At 34.2% G+C, this 14,803-nt stretch overlaps 1 protein-coding gene across 1 annotated transcript; it reads left to right on the forward strand.

Moving 5' to 3' along the window:
- The first annotated feature begins 217 nt into the window (after nt 1-217).
- LOC113320746 (10 kDa chaperonin, mitochondrial-like) lies at nt 218-2,241 on the forward strand. Its single transcript, XM_026568637.1, has 3 exons — nt 218-432; nt 984-1,123; nt 1,984-2,241. Exons 1-3 carry the CDS (start codon nt 328-330, stop codon nt 2,030-2,032), a joined length of 294 nt encoding a protein of 97 aa, XP_026424422.1. The 5' UTR covers nt 218-327; the 3' UTR covers nt 2,033-2,241.
- Nucleotides 2,242-14,803: the final 12,562 nt, after the last annotated feature.

Below are 14,803 nucleotides of genomic sequence, written 5' to 3' on the forward strand. Positions count from 1 at the left end.
GATTGGGTGTCCAACCCGCTAAAGTGCAGATCTGGTTTGGGTATAATCCATGTATTTGGGTGTTGTTGCTCACCCTAGAATCCTACAGCCCAGTATATAAGCCCATCTGGTACTAGACTAGGGCCAAAGAAAACTTGAGAAGAACGTCAGTACCCAAGGGTAAGAATGTAATTGCGGTTTCTTTTAAACCCTACCCAACCATCCATCGAGAAGGTTCCGACCGTCCTCCATAAACCCTCTTCACCTACTATCTAGAAGGAAACCATCGTTTTTAGTTACTTCTCTCGATCTCTGTAACTTTCTCTCGGAAGCACCCCCTCTGTTGCAATGGCAAAGCGCTTGATTCCTTGTCTTAACCGTATTTTGGTTGAGAAAATTGTTCCTCCGTCAAAAACCACTGCTGGAATATTACTTCCAGCGAAAACTTGCAAAGTATGTATCTTTCTTGTATATCCCTATTTGATCTAGTGACAATCTTCCTTATTCAATTAATGTTCTGCATCCTTGGATTTATTTCATTTTTTATCCCAATTTTGTTTCTGAAATTATTTATTTTTGCTGGTATTAATTCTAGTTACTGGTAAATCTTAAACATTTTCCTTTAATTTATAAACGTTAAAACTATTCATTTATGAGTTATGGTTGTTATACTGTTTTGGATTCTCAAACTGTATTTAGGTTCATTTGATTTTTCTTGATTGTGAAATTACACTGACTTTGTTAAAAAAAATTGTCTATCCGAAAGTTCTCCATGTTCTTTGCAGTTTGGTAAATTTTGTTGATTACATTTTTTTTTTCTTTTGAAATTGGGATTGTTTCAATTTCTTATTTGGATACTTGATCAAATCCAAGTGTTTTATTTGAATGAGAATTAATGGTTTAAGACACTTAAATTGTGTTTAATGAATTGTCGCAGTGAAACCTAGTAGAGATTGTTCTCCTTCTTCTTGTTGAATATTAATATATTGCTTTGCTTTCTATAGCTGAACTCGGGAAAAATTGTTGCTGTTGGTCCTGGAGCTCGTGATAGGGATGGTAAACTCATCCCAGTCAGCTTGAAGGAAGGAGACACTGTTCTCTTACCAGAATATGGAGGAACTGAAGTGAAGCTCGACGAGAAAGAGTGAGTTTATCTTTCTCTTTTAATCTGTTTTTATTTCGACTTTGACTTGAGTTTCTTGTTTGGTTTTAATTTGTTAGCTTAGAAGTTTACTTTGTTATTAATTCAACATTTCTATAAGTTCTTCCAAATTAGGTCGCTTGGTGCATTTGAATGATATCATTTGATATTATTTGTGATATCATTTGATTTCCATCTCCTGAAATCGATATCTTTAAATTTAGCACAATATTGTTCTTGTATATCATGACATAAGTTTTAGTTTTGTAGTTTTTGAAGGTACAGTATCATGTACTAACATTGGTAGGTAATAGGTAAAGTAGTTTTAGAGCAAGGCACATACAATATTCCAAAGAGAGGCAAATAGTATGGGTGGAAAAAACAAGGAAAACGAAGTAGAGAGGTTTACCCTTGTGTACAATCACTATCAGTCTTGGATGGATTGGATGACCAACATGCAGTTTCTCTACAGCAGCTCTTTCATTGATATTAGTTTCACCCTGAGCTAACGCAGTAAATGCAATCTCAGAAGAAAACAAAGTACAAACCTGCCTTAGGTGTAGCAGCTCTTTCATTGATATTAGTTTCACCCCTAACGTGGGATACAATGTTAGGCTAATTACATGTGTGTTGCAATGTATCTGCTGGTTGTTCAAGTCTTAGTAGCTTGAGTCTACTAAGTTTAGATATATAATGAAACAGGCAAGGCACTTAAAAAATTTAAACCCATCTTGGAAACGGGGTACAAATAATGCCCAATGAAAACTCTATATTGATGTTATCTACCTATTTGCTTTTTTTCATCAAGTTAAAGCAACAATTGTCTGATATATGTTTTCTTTTGTTGTTTAATAATGTTTCAGGTATCATTTATACAGAGATGAGGACATATTGGGAACACTGCATGAGTGATATAGTTATGTTTTTACAATGTGTCAAAACATTTTACCACTAGGGTAAGAAAAGTCGGAGAATGTTTTTCTTTTCTGAGGGCTTCAGAAAAGACTAGTCTCTTTTTGGTTGCATCTGGAATTATTGTTGGCATGAAACTTATTCAGATAACATTAAGAATACCTAAAGTTATCGACTCCGATTGTTGGTTAATTTTTGCTCTTCCTTCTCCCCCTTATCTACTATTTACATTTACTTTACAAATTGCTTTTTACCATTTTGAAAGCTTTAAAAAGGTTTTGGCCAGGTTCTACTATTGTTTTGGCCTTGGCTTAGGTTTGGGTTTTATTCTCAGAAGTCTATCCAAGAAAAAAAAAGAAAGAGCCTATCCATCCAAAACGAAAAGAAAGCTCAATACCCAATAAAAAATGGGAGGCTTAACTCTAAATCCGAGTAAACTGTTGCTTGGTTTCTCTTTATTTGCCAACCAGTGGTCTTGGATTGTCTGGCAGCGTTGACCACTGTTTGTCCTAGAGATTATGCATTTGAATCGCATGCATCCTGAATAAATGATTTTGGCTTCCTATAAATTGATCTACACTTCTCTTCATATCAATCAATAGCACATTTGTACATATTAGCACCAGACCTTTGTTCAAAGAAAATGGCAGGAGACCTCAGTGGAAAGCAAATTATTGCAATTGTGATGTTGCTGGCCGTGGTGGCGACTTCTTTCTCTATCATGACTACTATTGTCGAGGCGTCCCAAGGTTATGATGACTGTTATAACAATTGCTTGCCCCAATGCAAGAGCCAGTGGAGTAAGAAAGTCGGAGATGAGAGTTGTCCAGGTGCTTGTGCGGATATGTGCAAGGATGAGGGATACTGAGTCCAAGACGAATCATAATCAGTGATAACCATTTGCGTAGAATTTATTGTATTTCCATAGGGATGAGTTCAATATCATTAGGGTATATTATTAATTGCGTATTAGTTTGTTTGTTAAACAAATGCAATCAGTCAACCCATACACAACTCATTTTGTTTGTGATGCGTTGCATGTTGAGGGACTGAATGTCATGGCCTGATGGCCGAACACATATTAGGCGAAGCCGCGAAGGCAAAAACCTCCAGAAGCAAAAGAAAAACAACATTGCCACAACAGCATGCTAAGCCGCCGACAAACACAAAGAAAAAGAAAAACTTTTTACATATAGCCTCAGCCAAGGTTTTCTTCATCATACTTAGGAATTTTATCCATCCATAATTTATGAAATTCCCTCTCCTTCTTTTTAGTATGATTTAGCAGAGGTCATACCATTACATACAGGACAAACAATTGCTAACAAATTTTGACCGTCAGATCGTTCAAATGGTATCATCTCTGCTAATAATGGCATCCTTTTATAAATCATGCTTTTTAGAGTCTCTCTCTATTTTCCTCATGATCTTGTCTTCCTGTGATAAAAATTCCATGCTTCTCTCAAAATTCCTTTCTCATTGATCATAACTGTTCCATTTTAACTTTTCTATTTAGAATCTATTTTTTGAAATAGAAATGTGTCCAAGAAAATTCTTCCTTCTATCAGGAATCTACTTTTTAATTGATATAGAAAGTCACGGACCATCAAGAATGGATTTTTTTTGGGAGATGGGACATTTTGAAAACCAAATTCTTTAACTTTAGCTTTTATCCACCTCACAGAACACCTTTCTCTAAAGTCTGCACCCCTAATGTCAGTTTATCAAAGCCATATATATTAGCTTTCAGTGTTGGTTTTTTTAATGTCCACCACTTTCATTCTTGTCCCGGCTCTTGTCCAGGAAGCCAGGCTTTCATCTCTCATTTACTACCCTTAAGAAATCTTAGGCATCTGAGCTTCAGAATCAAAAGCATTCCTTCTAGCATACGTAGTTGGACTTATTGCAACTGAATTTGAATTCTCTAAAGCACCCTTGTCATAGTTGATGAAACTACTGTCTCCATTGGTATTATCTACCATGGTGTTTGTGAGAATTGTTAAGCTCTCATGATTATCAAGACATTAGAGAAACAAATAAGATTCAAAAGAAAATGAATTGTATAACTGAAGAATGTTATCAAAAACTGAAAAACAAAAACTTACCAGACAGCTATGTTCAGATACATTAAATACAGAAGAAATATAGTTGTCTTATTCAGACAGGACACAACATCTGACTGAGCTGACCAATAATACTCGAGTCAAGATTGTCTTGACTTGAGTTGACTACTAACATTCCTATTAGCCCCCCTCAAACTGATAATGGAAACAATAATCAGTTTGAAGAGATAACAACACTAAGGAACAAAAAAAGAAACATGTTTAACATCTGCCAAACCACGATTATTTCTTGAAATAGAAGTAGTGAAACCAGTAAGTAATCCTGCTGAAGTAGAAGTATTTGCTGATGTAGTTGAAGCAGAGACAGAAGATGCATGTGCAGAATTAGCTGAAGAAGGAATATTCTCTGAAGAATCAATCTGAGAACTTACTGAGGACACATCATCTGATCCAAGTAACTGATGTAGTAAAGAAGTAAACACAGGAGCACACAACCCCTTTGTAAAAATATCAGCTAACTGATTTTATGATGGTATATGTTGTACATTGAGAAATCCACTATGTACCAATTATCTGACAACATGATACTGGATTTTTATGTGCTTTGTCCTGTAATGTGAGACTGGATTAGCAGACAAGTAGATTGCACTAGTATTATCACAATAAAGTGAAATAGGTAATTGTAAAGAAATATGCAGTTCTGACAATAAAGATGAAAGCCATTCTAATTCAGCTGTAGCTACAGATAAAAATTTATATTCAGCTTCAGATGTTGATCTTGAAACTGTGGGCTGCTTTTAACTGGACCAGGAAATCAAAGAATTCCCAAGAAAAACTGCATATTCACATGTAGACCTGGCAGTTTCAGGACAGTTATCCCAATCTGAATCTGTGTAAGCTTTTAACTTATCAATATCTCCTTTTCTCAATGTTATACCATAACCAATAGTTCCCTTTAAGTACCTAAGAATTCTCTTAACCAATAAAAAGTGAACATCAGTGGGAGCATGCATAAATTGACTCACATAATTAACTCAAAAACAGATGTCAGGTCTAGTTAAACAAAGATATTGCAGCATTCCAACTATGGTTCTGTAAATAGAAGCATTTGATAATAATTGACCTTCATGCACAACTACTCTAGGACCTTTAGCAACTGGAGTAGAACAAGTATTACACTCTGTCATGTGTGCCTTTTCAAACAATTCAAGGGTATACATTTTCTGTGTCAATAAAATTTCATTCTGTGTTCTAGATGCTTCAATGCCTAGAAAGTAATGTAAATCACCCAATTCTTTCATGGCAAAAGCAGAGCTCAAATATTGCACAAGATGATCAAGCAAAGCAGTAGAAGACCCAGTAAGTATAATATCATCAACATACAGAAGCAACACCATCATATCTGAACCAGCAACATATACAAACATAGAAAAATCTGATACTGTCCTAACAAACCTATAAGAGATTAAGGAAGAACTAAACTTTTGAAACCAAGCTCTTGGTGATTGTTTCAAACCATATAAGCTCTTCTTTAGATGACACACATTATTAGGAAACTCCTTACTCTCAAAACCTGGTGGCTGCTTCATATAAACATTCTCACTCAAATCACCATGAAGAAAAGCATTGGAAACATCCAATTGTCTAATTGACCAATTTCTAGATACTGCTAAACATATAACCACTCTTACTGTTGTGGATTTAACCACAGGACTGAAAGTTTCACCATAATCAAGACCATCCTGCTGATTATATCATCTGGATTTTAACTTATCAACTGTTCCATCTGACTTAAGCTTAACACGAAAAACCCACTTGCAGCCTAAAATATTCATATGAGGCTCAGGATCAACCAAATCCCAAGTACCATTTCTCAGTAATGCAGAATTCTCATCTCTCATAGGCACAAGCCATTTAGGATCTTTCATAGCTTCTTTAAAAAATTTAGGTTCAGAAGAAGTATTTTGAATAGAAGTAAAAACAAAGGACAAAGGATGTTTGATAGAATGATGTAAAACATGATCTTGAAAAGATTTTGGCTTAGAAATACCTCTTTGAGATCTTGTGACAACTGTAGAAGAAGGAGCAGTAGCTAATGGAACAGAAATAATATCTTCTAAAATAGGGGCAGAAGCAGAAGAAGTAGAAAAATAAACTCATTTTCTGAAAACACAACATGTCTGGAAATATAAAGCTTTTTAGAAAAGGGATTATAACATTTATAACCCTTATGTAAGGTACTATAACCCACAAAAATACATTTAACAGATTTTGGAGACAACTTATCAACTCTAGAGTGTCCCGAAAATGGATAACAAACACATCCAAAAACTCTAAGAAAAGAATAATCTGGAGAATCATTATATAAGACTTGAAATGAAGATTTATCATGAAGAATTGGAGTAGGAGTTCTGTTTATAAGATAAGTTGCTGCCAAAAAAGCATCATACCGATATTCCTTAGGACAAGAAGCATTAAACAACAAAGTATTCCCCATTTCAGTAATGTGTCTATGCTTTCTTTCAGCAAGACCATTCTGCTGTGGAGTCTTTGGACAAGAGATTCTTAACAAAATACCAGAGTTATCCAAAAAACTTTTAAAAGGACCCTTAACTAATTCACTTGCACCATCAGTTTGAAAAGAAAGAATTTTATTATGAAATAAATTTTCAGTTAAACACTTGAAGTGTTGAAAACATTGTAAAGCTTATTTTTTCTCCTGCATTGGATAAGTCCAATGAAAACGACTGAAATCATCAATGAAAAGAATGTAATATCTATGACCAGCAATATAAGGAACTGGTGCAGGACCCCACTAATCACAATGAACTAGTGCAAGTGGAGAAGAAGCATGAGAAGAAAATAGATGAAATGGAAGTCTTTTGCTTTTTGCTAACTGACAAGGTGAACACGGAGTAAGAGAAGCAGATGGCTTGACAATAATATTTTTATGATTATGAAGGTGTTGAACAATTTTTGAAGAGGGATGACCTAACCTATTGTGCCAGATATCAGTAGAAGCAACAAGAGAAGAAAAGGCATATTAGAGCACAGTAGAGTTTATAGGATACATATTATTTATCATTTTACCATGTGCCAACAGTTCATGACTATGCAGACTTCTTATCTCATATCCATTAGGATCAAAAGTAATATAGCAAGAATTGTCTCTAGTAATCTAGCTACTGACAATAAATTATGTCTCATATCTGGAACATGCAACACATCTTCTAGTCTAAAGCTATTTTTTGGTGTATTAAGATTTGCACTACCAGTAAGAGAGATAGACAAAGTCTTACCATTGCCAAGCATAACATGATCCTTGCCTTTGTAATTTGAAGTATTTTGAAGAATGGACTTGTCACCAGTCATGTGAGTAGAAGCTCCACTATCAGAAATCCAGATAGTATTTGATGAAGAAGGATCATCATTTAATGCAGCAACATTAATATGCAATCATGTAAAGGCCTGCTGTGAAGTACCAGAAGAAGAAGCTGCAGTATGAGAATTTTCTTGACCCTCAGAAGTAACAAAGTTTGCCTGAGATCTCTGTCCACTTGAAGTACCAGTAGAAGGAGGATGATACCTAAAAAATAATCTTGTTGCAATATGCCCATTATTTTTACAAATTTGACAGAACATCTTTGAGTAATCCATAAAAGGCCTTCTATCTCCAGTTGAGCTAGACCCATTTTGATGCTGACCAGTAGAAACATTTGAAGAAGAACCATATTGATACTGACTATTTTTATAGTTACCACTACTAGGATTCCTAATAGGATCACCATTTCTCCTATTATTAGTACCATTTCTTGCATAGAATGATGTAGAACTCCTATCATCATATACTGAAGCACTATGTTGTTGTCTGTCAGTTAAGAACTGCTCATGAGAAAGCAATTTAGCTTTCACTTCTCCAAAAGTATATGGTACTTCCCTATTTTGTGAAGAGATGAAAAACATATCATACTCATTGCCTAGTCCATTGAAGACAAACATTAACAAATCTGTATCACTTACTCTATCTCCAATTGCTGCCAATGAATCATTTATTGTTTTTATTTTCTGAAGATACTGAACAATAGACAGATTTCCCTTTTTGATACTATGCAATTGGTTTCTTAGCATGCTTTTCCTAGCAAGAAACTGTGTTCTAAAACTCATCTGTAGAAAATCCCATATTTCTTTGGCAGTAGAAAGTCCAAGAACATCAACACTTACTGTGGGTGTGAAGGTTGCCTTAAGACATGTAGAGAAAAATCTATCTAGTCTCCTCCAAGAAATCCATTCCGGATTAACAATCTCAATACCATCAACTGTAACTTTCTGAGATGGTTCAACTATTTCACCACTAACATACCCATACAAATCACAAGAAAATAAGACACCCTCAAATTGATCTTTCCAGAGAAGATAATGATCTAATTTTATCGAAACGAAATTTGAGATATTATTAAAATGCAGAGGAGTAGAATTACCAGCGGAAGACATTGTAGTATGATTGTGATGATTCTGTAAAATTTCCAAATCTGCATTAAGAGTCGTTCTTGAACTGTTGATGTTGAGATTCAAATTTGTGCTTTGATTACGTGTATTTTTATGATTGTTGTTGTTGTTGTAGGTTGTTCTTCGAGTTGTAACCATAAAATTCTTGCAAGAACCCTAAATTTTTGAACTTTGGGAAAAATTATTTGAAGATGATGTTACCCAATTTGAGCAGAAAATTTGTTGATAAAAATTGTTATGCTCTGAAAGTGTGGAGAGAATCGTTACCTATCTGATACCATGAGAATTGTTAAGCTCTCATGATTATCAAGATATTAGAGAAACAAAGAAGATTCAAAAGAAGATGAATTGTATAACTGAAGAATGTTATCAAAAACTGAAAAACAAAAACTGACCAGACAGCTATGTTCAGACACATTAAATACAGAAGAAATATAGTTGTCTTATTCAGACATGACACAACATCTGACTGAGTTGACCAATAATACTCAAGTCAATATTGTCTTGATTTGAGTTGACTACTAACATTCCTATTAGTTTGCTATGGCACCAATTGTATTTCTATCATCATCCCAAAACTTTTCGCCACCATGCCGTTAGACCCCAAAGTTAGATTTTTTTTCTGCTGAACTAGAAGTTTTCATAGTCCCCACCTTGTTTTCCATATGTAATTTTTTAGGAGTCTATCTGGGCTTTGTTTTATTCGAACAAGTTTTTGATGAGTGTCCAAAAACCATACAAACATCACGGTTAGTAGATTTCCACCGGTACTTCACTGGAAGTTTTAGAGCAATCATTTCATCAATCAAAAGAGGGACGCTAGCAGGGAAGGAGAGTTTAGATCAATTTTTATACGTACTCTGGCATAAGCTAATCTGTCATGGTTTATTGTACAATCATCAACAGATAGTGGTTCCCCGAAAAAGCTTGCAATCAATCCTAGGTCATCATTATCCTACATATGTAATGGTACCCCAAAGATCATAATCCATATTGGTAATGATTTTATCATCGAAATTGAATTCTCTAACAACTGAGTCTGTGGTCTCGTTGTAAATAGCCTGCTTGTAGTGTAAACAAAGCTTAACTATAATTTTGCATCCTCCCCATCCTTAATTTCAAAAATGAAAGCAATATGATTAAAAAACTCGATGTTTACCTCTTTCTTAAAGTTCCAGAGCTTCTCCACCACTACCTTTCATAGAAGCGAAGAAGCAGCTATAGGTTTGGGAAATAATCCTTTCCATTCTTGATTATTTTTTGCTTCCAATACGTCCCTGCATAGAAGAAATAATGTGTTTCTCATTATCTATACCATTTCCTTCAATGCTAGGAAGAAAGGATCTCAGAGCTGAAGGTTCACTTTTAGGGGTTTCAACTCCTAAATCTTCATACTTTAGTACTAATATCATTTAAAGCAAACTACATGCTGAAATCATCAGACTTGATCCTAGTATAAATATTATCAACAACATAGAAAACCAACACCATATAGAGCAAGAACACTACATATGATTCATACCAGAATAAGGTTGAAACAAGGAAATAGTAACAAACATAATGCTCAAGCTTTCATGACTTATTATCAACTTATATCAAGAATACATGACACTGTTTGGATAACTTAGCCTATGTAAGTGATGGTCCAGATTTCATCTCGCAATACATAAATCCACGGCTGTGGTATTCCCATGAAATGCTTCTCTCACACAGTTTTTTGGTTTTATTTCCTTTCAAAATAAAACGCCTTTCTATAATGCCTCTTCTCCTTCATCTTCTTCCATTTACGTCTACTTGGGAGATCACCATTAGCAGAGAGAAAGAGGGAGGCAGAGAGTTTTACACTTGCATACAGTCATTCGACTTCTTCATTCGAGTTAAATTCAAGAGATGATTTGGGATCTGTGTTGAATCCATAGGTGTAAGTGGTTTCTGTATATTTCTTCCCTTTCAAATATTTAAACATTATTTTCTTCTATCTCTGTGCATGTTGTAATTGATCAATAAAAGCTTATCCATATTATTTCCATTTCTAAAGCTTAATTCCATCAAAAGAATTTTGCTAATTACACATGCAAATTTTGATTATTATTGTTTTTGCTCCACCATTTCTTCTGAAGAATCTGTTTTTGATTACTATGAATCGTTTATTGATAATTAAGAAGATGATACCCCCTTTACCTTCTTTTTTTTTTTAAACTTTTACTAGAAAAAAGGAATAGTCAACCTAATTGTTGTAGCTGCATTTTAGGCACAAAAATTGAGAAGTGTTGTCAGGCCTATCTAGAAAGAAGAAATCCTATCATTTTTGATGGATTTGAAATTAAAAGATAAATTCGATCAAAGTTAAATGATACATTTATCAAGAATCTAGAAATTATGTGTGCTTCGTCATTCGTATATCATGTGCAACATCCACTTTCCGATAATCACAAGTCATCATCCATGGAGATCCGATTTCTGCAGTTTTTTTTCTTCTTCCCAATTTTATAGAGGGATGTAATTGACTTCTTTGGCTTAAGTTTAAAGTTTCAATTCTAAGGTTTATTTGAGCTTTCCATTCAATTTTTTTTTATCTGCACTTATTCAATATTGTATAGGATTAGGTCGTCTTTTTTAGGTGTGACTCTAAAGAGTTCTATGAGCATAGCTATTTATAAAGTTTTGGTGATTTAAGGTGATTTTTTAACATGGAAAGAGTACTTATTTTCTTCCGATGTTTGAGAAAAAGCTTGAAAATGAGTTTCAGCAGAGCAACGTTATGATCCAAGCCAGATGAGTGATAAGGTGAGTATTGTTATTTACTTATTCATAAGAATTTCTAATGACACAAGTAGTGGATGAACTTTAAATATTTTGATGTTATTAGCTTTATGGATATCCCTGATCTTTTAAACATTAGTTCTTGGGTGAACTCTCAACAGATCGGTGAACATTTCTTATAAAATCCATTTAAAGCTCTCAACGTTGCAACGGTACACTTGAGAAGATGCTTACTATTACAAATTTGAATGTCATTTTTATACACAATGGCATAATCATGTAAATCTGTGGTGCTTGATTGCAGAGACGTTTGATGTGTCTTGGTGCATGCCTTCTCAAGTCGCGAATATTGGAGTGAAGAATCCAAATGAATTCCTTTTGCATTGGTTTTGTTGTTGCTCTAAGTGCAAATAATTGGTGATGTCGGCAACTATAGTAACACATAATGTAAATCCATGGTTAAGGACCCGTTGCCAAAGTATGTTATATAAGGTTTACCTTTCTATGACTAAAGGAGTTCTATTTTCCTTCAAACAATTAAACCTAATTCTTAACACAAAGGATTCCACTGCCGTTCGAGATGTTTAAGAAATGATTCCTGTTAGGTGCATAAGGCACAAACTGTGGATGTTTAGGATTGGGATCTGATGCCTTTTATTACCCAATACTACAATACTACATGGAGCATGTGTCATACAGGTCATCTGAGTTATGATCCAAAATGAGGACAAATTTTTCACCCCTTTTCAATCTTCAGAAGATATTTTTGGTAATGATATTTCTACGTAATTTCATATGTTTAAGCTTATTTTGATCTCTTTTTTAGATATAATAATGGTATGCACGGATTAAGGTTGAAATGATTTCTCATTCTTATATGATTTGTACTTATAGATGACTGGTGTGATTTCAAGTTGAGTTGTAGTAATAGGTTCGTTGAGACTTGTGAAAGCAATTTATTTTAGATTTAATTTTTAAGACTAAAAATATAGCAAACTTAAATAAAAGTGATATGAAAAATATGGAGAAGACCGGGGCTATGGAATCCACTATTTACCAATATCAAAGTGATTTATATGCTCTAATTATAATCATGCGAATCATGCATTCAAATTGATTCTTAATATTGCAATAGTTGATTTTTTTAGAAATAACAATTGTAGATCGAAAGTATGGGACATCAAAACCCTAGGCTAGCATGCTCCATCAATTGAAATGACAATTGTTTAACAAAAACCATTTTATCAATTTATTTTTCTAGGAAAATAATCATATAATAATTGCATAAATTAGAGATTACCACTTTTCATTAGTGAAATAGCTTCCTCCTTCGCCCCAGAGGATGAGTTTAGCTCATCATTGTGTAAACATGCTCAAAATATTTGTTCATTGCTTCAAAAATTGTTTACAAAGATGAAATGAAGAAAAAATAATAAAAACCGGGTTTGCAACAGTTATAAGTGTTATAAACTGAAAAGAACGATAGAACAGTACTGTCATTGTTTCTCGACCCTCGCCTGTGTGTCGTCTCCACTGTTGAAAAATGACTGTCCTGGGTGGTTTGTTCTTCACGTTCCTCAGATGAGCAGCAACAGAGAAATATTTCTGGAACTTGATTTTTTTCGACTCTGTGATGCTCTATAATCTCCCAAACTCTCCGTAAACCTTCTATGATATTCCAGCACCTATTTATAACCCAGCAACAACAAAATTTCACGTAATAACTTCATATAATTCTCCATTTTCTTCACGGCCAGTTTAGGAAATAATTCAGATTTTTGATCTCTACAAAATATCCATATTTAACTCCTTCACACTCCAAATAGTTGTTAGGGTCTTCCAAACACGTGCAAACTCCTCTGCTGCTCGCGCAAATCCCGTGATATCCTCTTCCGAGAATAAACTCCCCTGTTTTCTTCTCGTGAATTATCTAGCCAAATTTAGCCAATTAAATCACTCATGATAGTTTTGTCGGGACATATCACAACTACCCAACAAATTTCATCCCTTTAATCGACCCTGAATTCCTTTAAATATCGATCGAAAAATCACACAGTTCTGTTTTTATTTTCCCGCCAAAATTCAGTTTTGAAATGTTGAAGATGAAGTGCCCTTATCCTGTTATAGGGTGCGAATAGCATATGGGTGCTGAGGATGAATTTGGGCTACGCATAACCTTGGGTGCCCCTTAGCAAAACCTGGGGTCCGTATAGCAAATGTCCCTCAAGGGTCCAAATAGCACTTTTTGAGCAACTTTTTCCACACAAGTGTATTTCTCCAAAAACACCTACACAAACATAAAAACACCATAATAAGTACAAAATCAAGCACTAGCAATAGAGACACTAAGGACAATTCAGACACAAAAATGTGTCTATCAATGACTTCAATTTTACTTTGTAGATGAGTGGTTTTTAAAAAAAATTTTTGAACATATTAGACGAGGTGAATCCATTGGACATGTTGAACCTTAGGCGAACTCTACTGATAGCTTGGAACTTTGATTTTAAGTATCTTATCTTGGTAAGAGTACTCTCTAACTTGGACTTCACAGTTCTACTTATTTTTTAATTGTTTTTGATTTTGGATATTGAATCACTTCAGCCGGAAATTTGAGAAATCTTTAGTGCTTTATATGTACTTACATCAAATAATGTGTATGACTCTTTCTTCCACTGTGTTTGGACATTTCTGTTGGATTGCAGTATACGTGCACTATGGAAAGCCTATTTTGCAACACTACCTTGAAAGTAGAAGACTTGAAGGGAGTGGAATTTCTTTAATGGTTGAAATTCTCCTTCTTAGAAAGGTAATTTCGAACTCATTTTGCAATTAATAGTGGAACTTCCTCATAATGACAATTTGATTCTAAAGTGTTTTTTTTTGTTTGGATATTTAGTGCGGTTGTAGTGCAATTCATAGGTTTTTATAAATTGAGCAGTACTACGAATTATCAATTCATAGGGTTTACAGATCAAGCTCTTTAAAGTTTATTTTAATTAGTTTTTGCTACTTTTGGTGGAAGAAATTCATTCATTTACCCATAATAACAAGTAGTAACATATAATTTTTTTTTTTATAAAACAGGTTTTTGGAGGAGCAACAAAATCAAAGGTAACAGGTCAACAAGTGAGAAAACAAATATAAGTAGATATTTATGAAGGTAAGAATGAGTATGAACCAGTTGAAAATATCAAATGGGAGTGTCCGTATTTATTTATTTTATATGATTTTATGAACAAATAATTTTGGTGCTCAAATGGTAGCTTAGAAAAATGTATATACTTTGGCCTATGTATACTGCGTTAGATTAGTTTTGTCGGAGTTTTATTAGCACGTCGAATTATTTGTTCATCAATTACGTTATGTTTTTATTGGATGACGTACTTACGTTTTAGTTTACATTATGCTGGTGACGTGGTGTCTTTTTAATTTTGAT

The sequence above is a fragment of the Papaver somniferum genome, chromosome 11 (genome assembly GCF_003573695.1).
Source record: "Papaver somniferum cultivar HN1 chromosome 11, ASM357369v1, whole genome shotgun sequence".
Taxonomy (NCBI): Eukaryota; Viridiplantae; Streptophyta; class Magnoliopsida; order Ranunculales; family Papaveraceae; genus Papaver; species Papaver somniferum.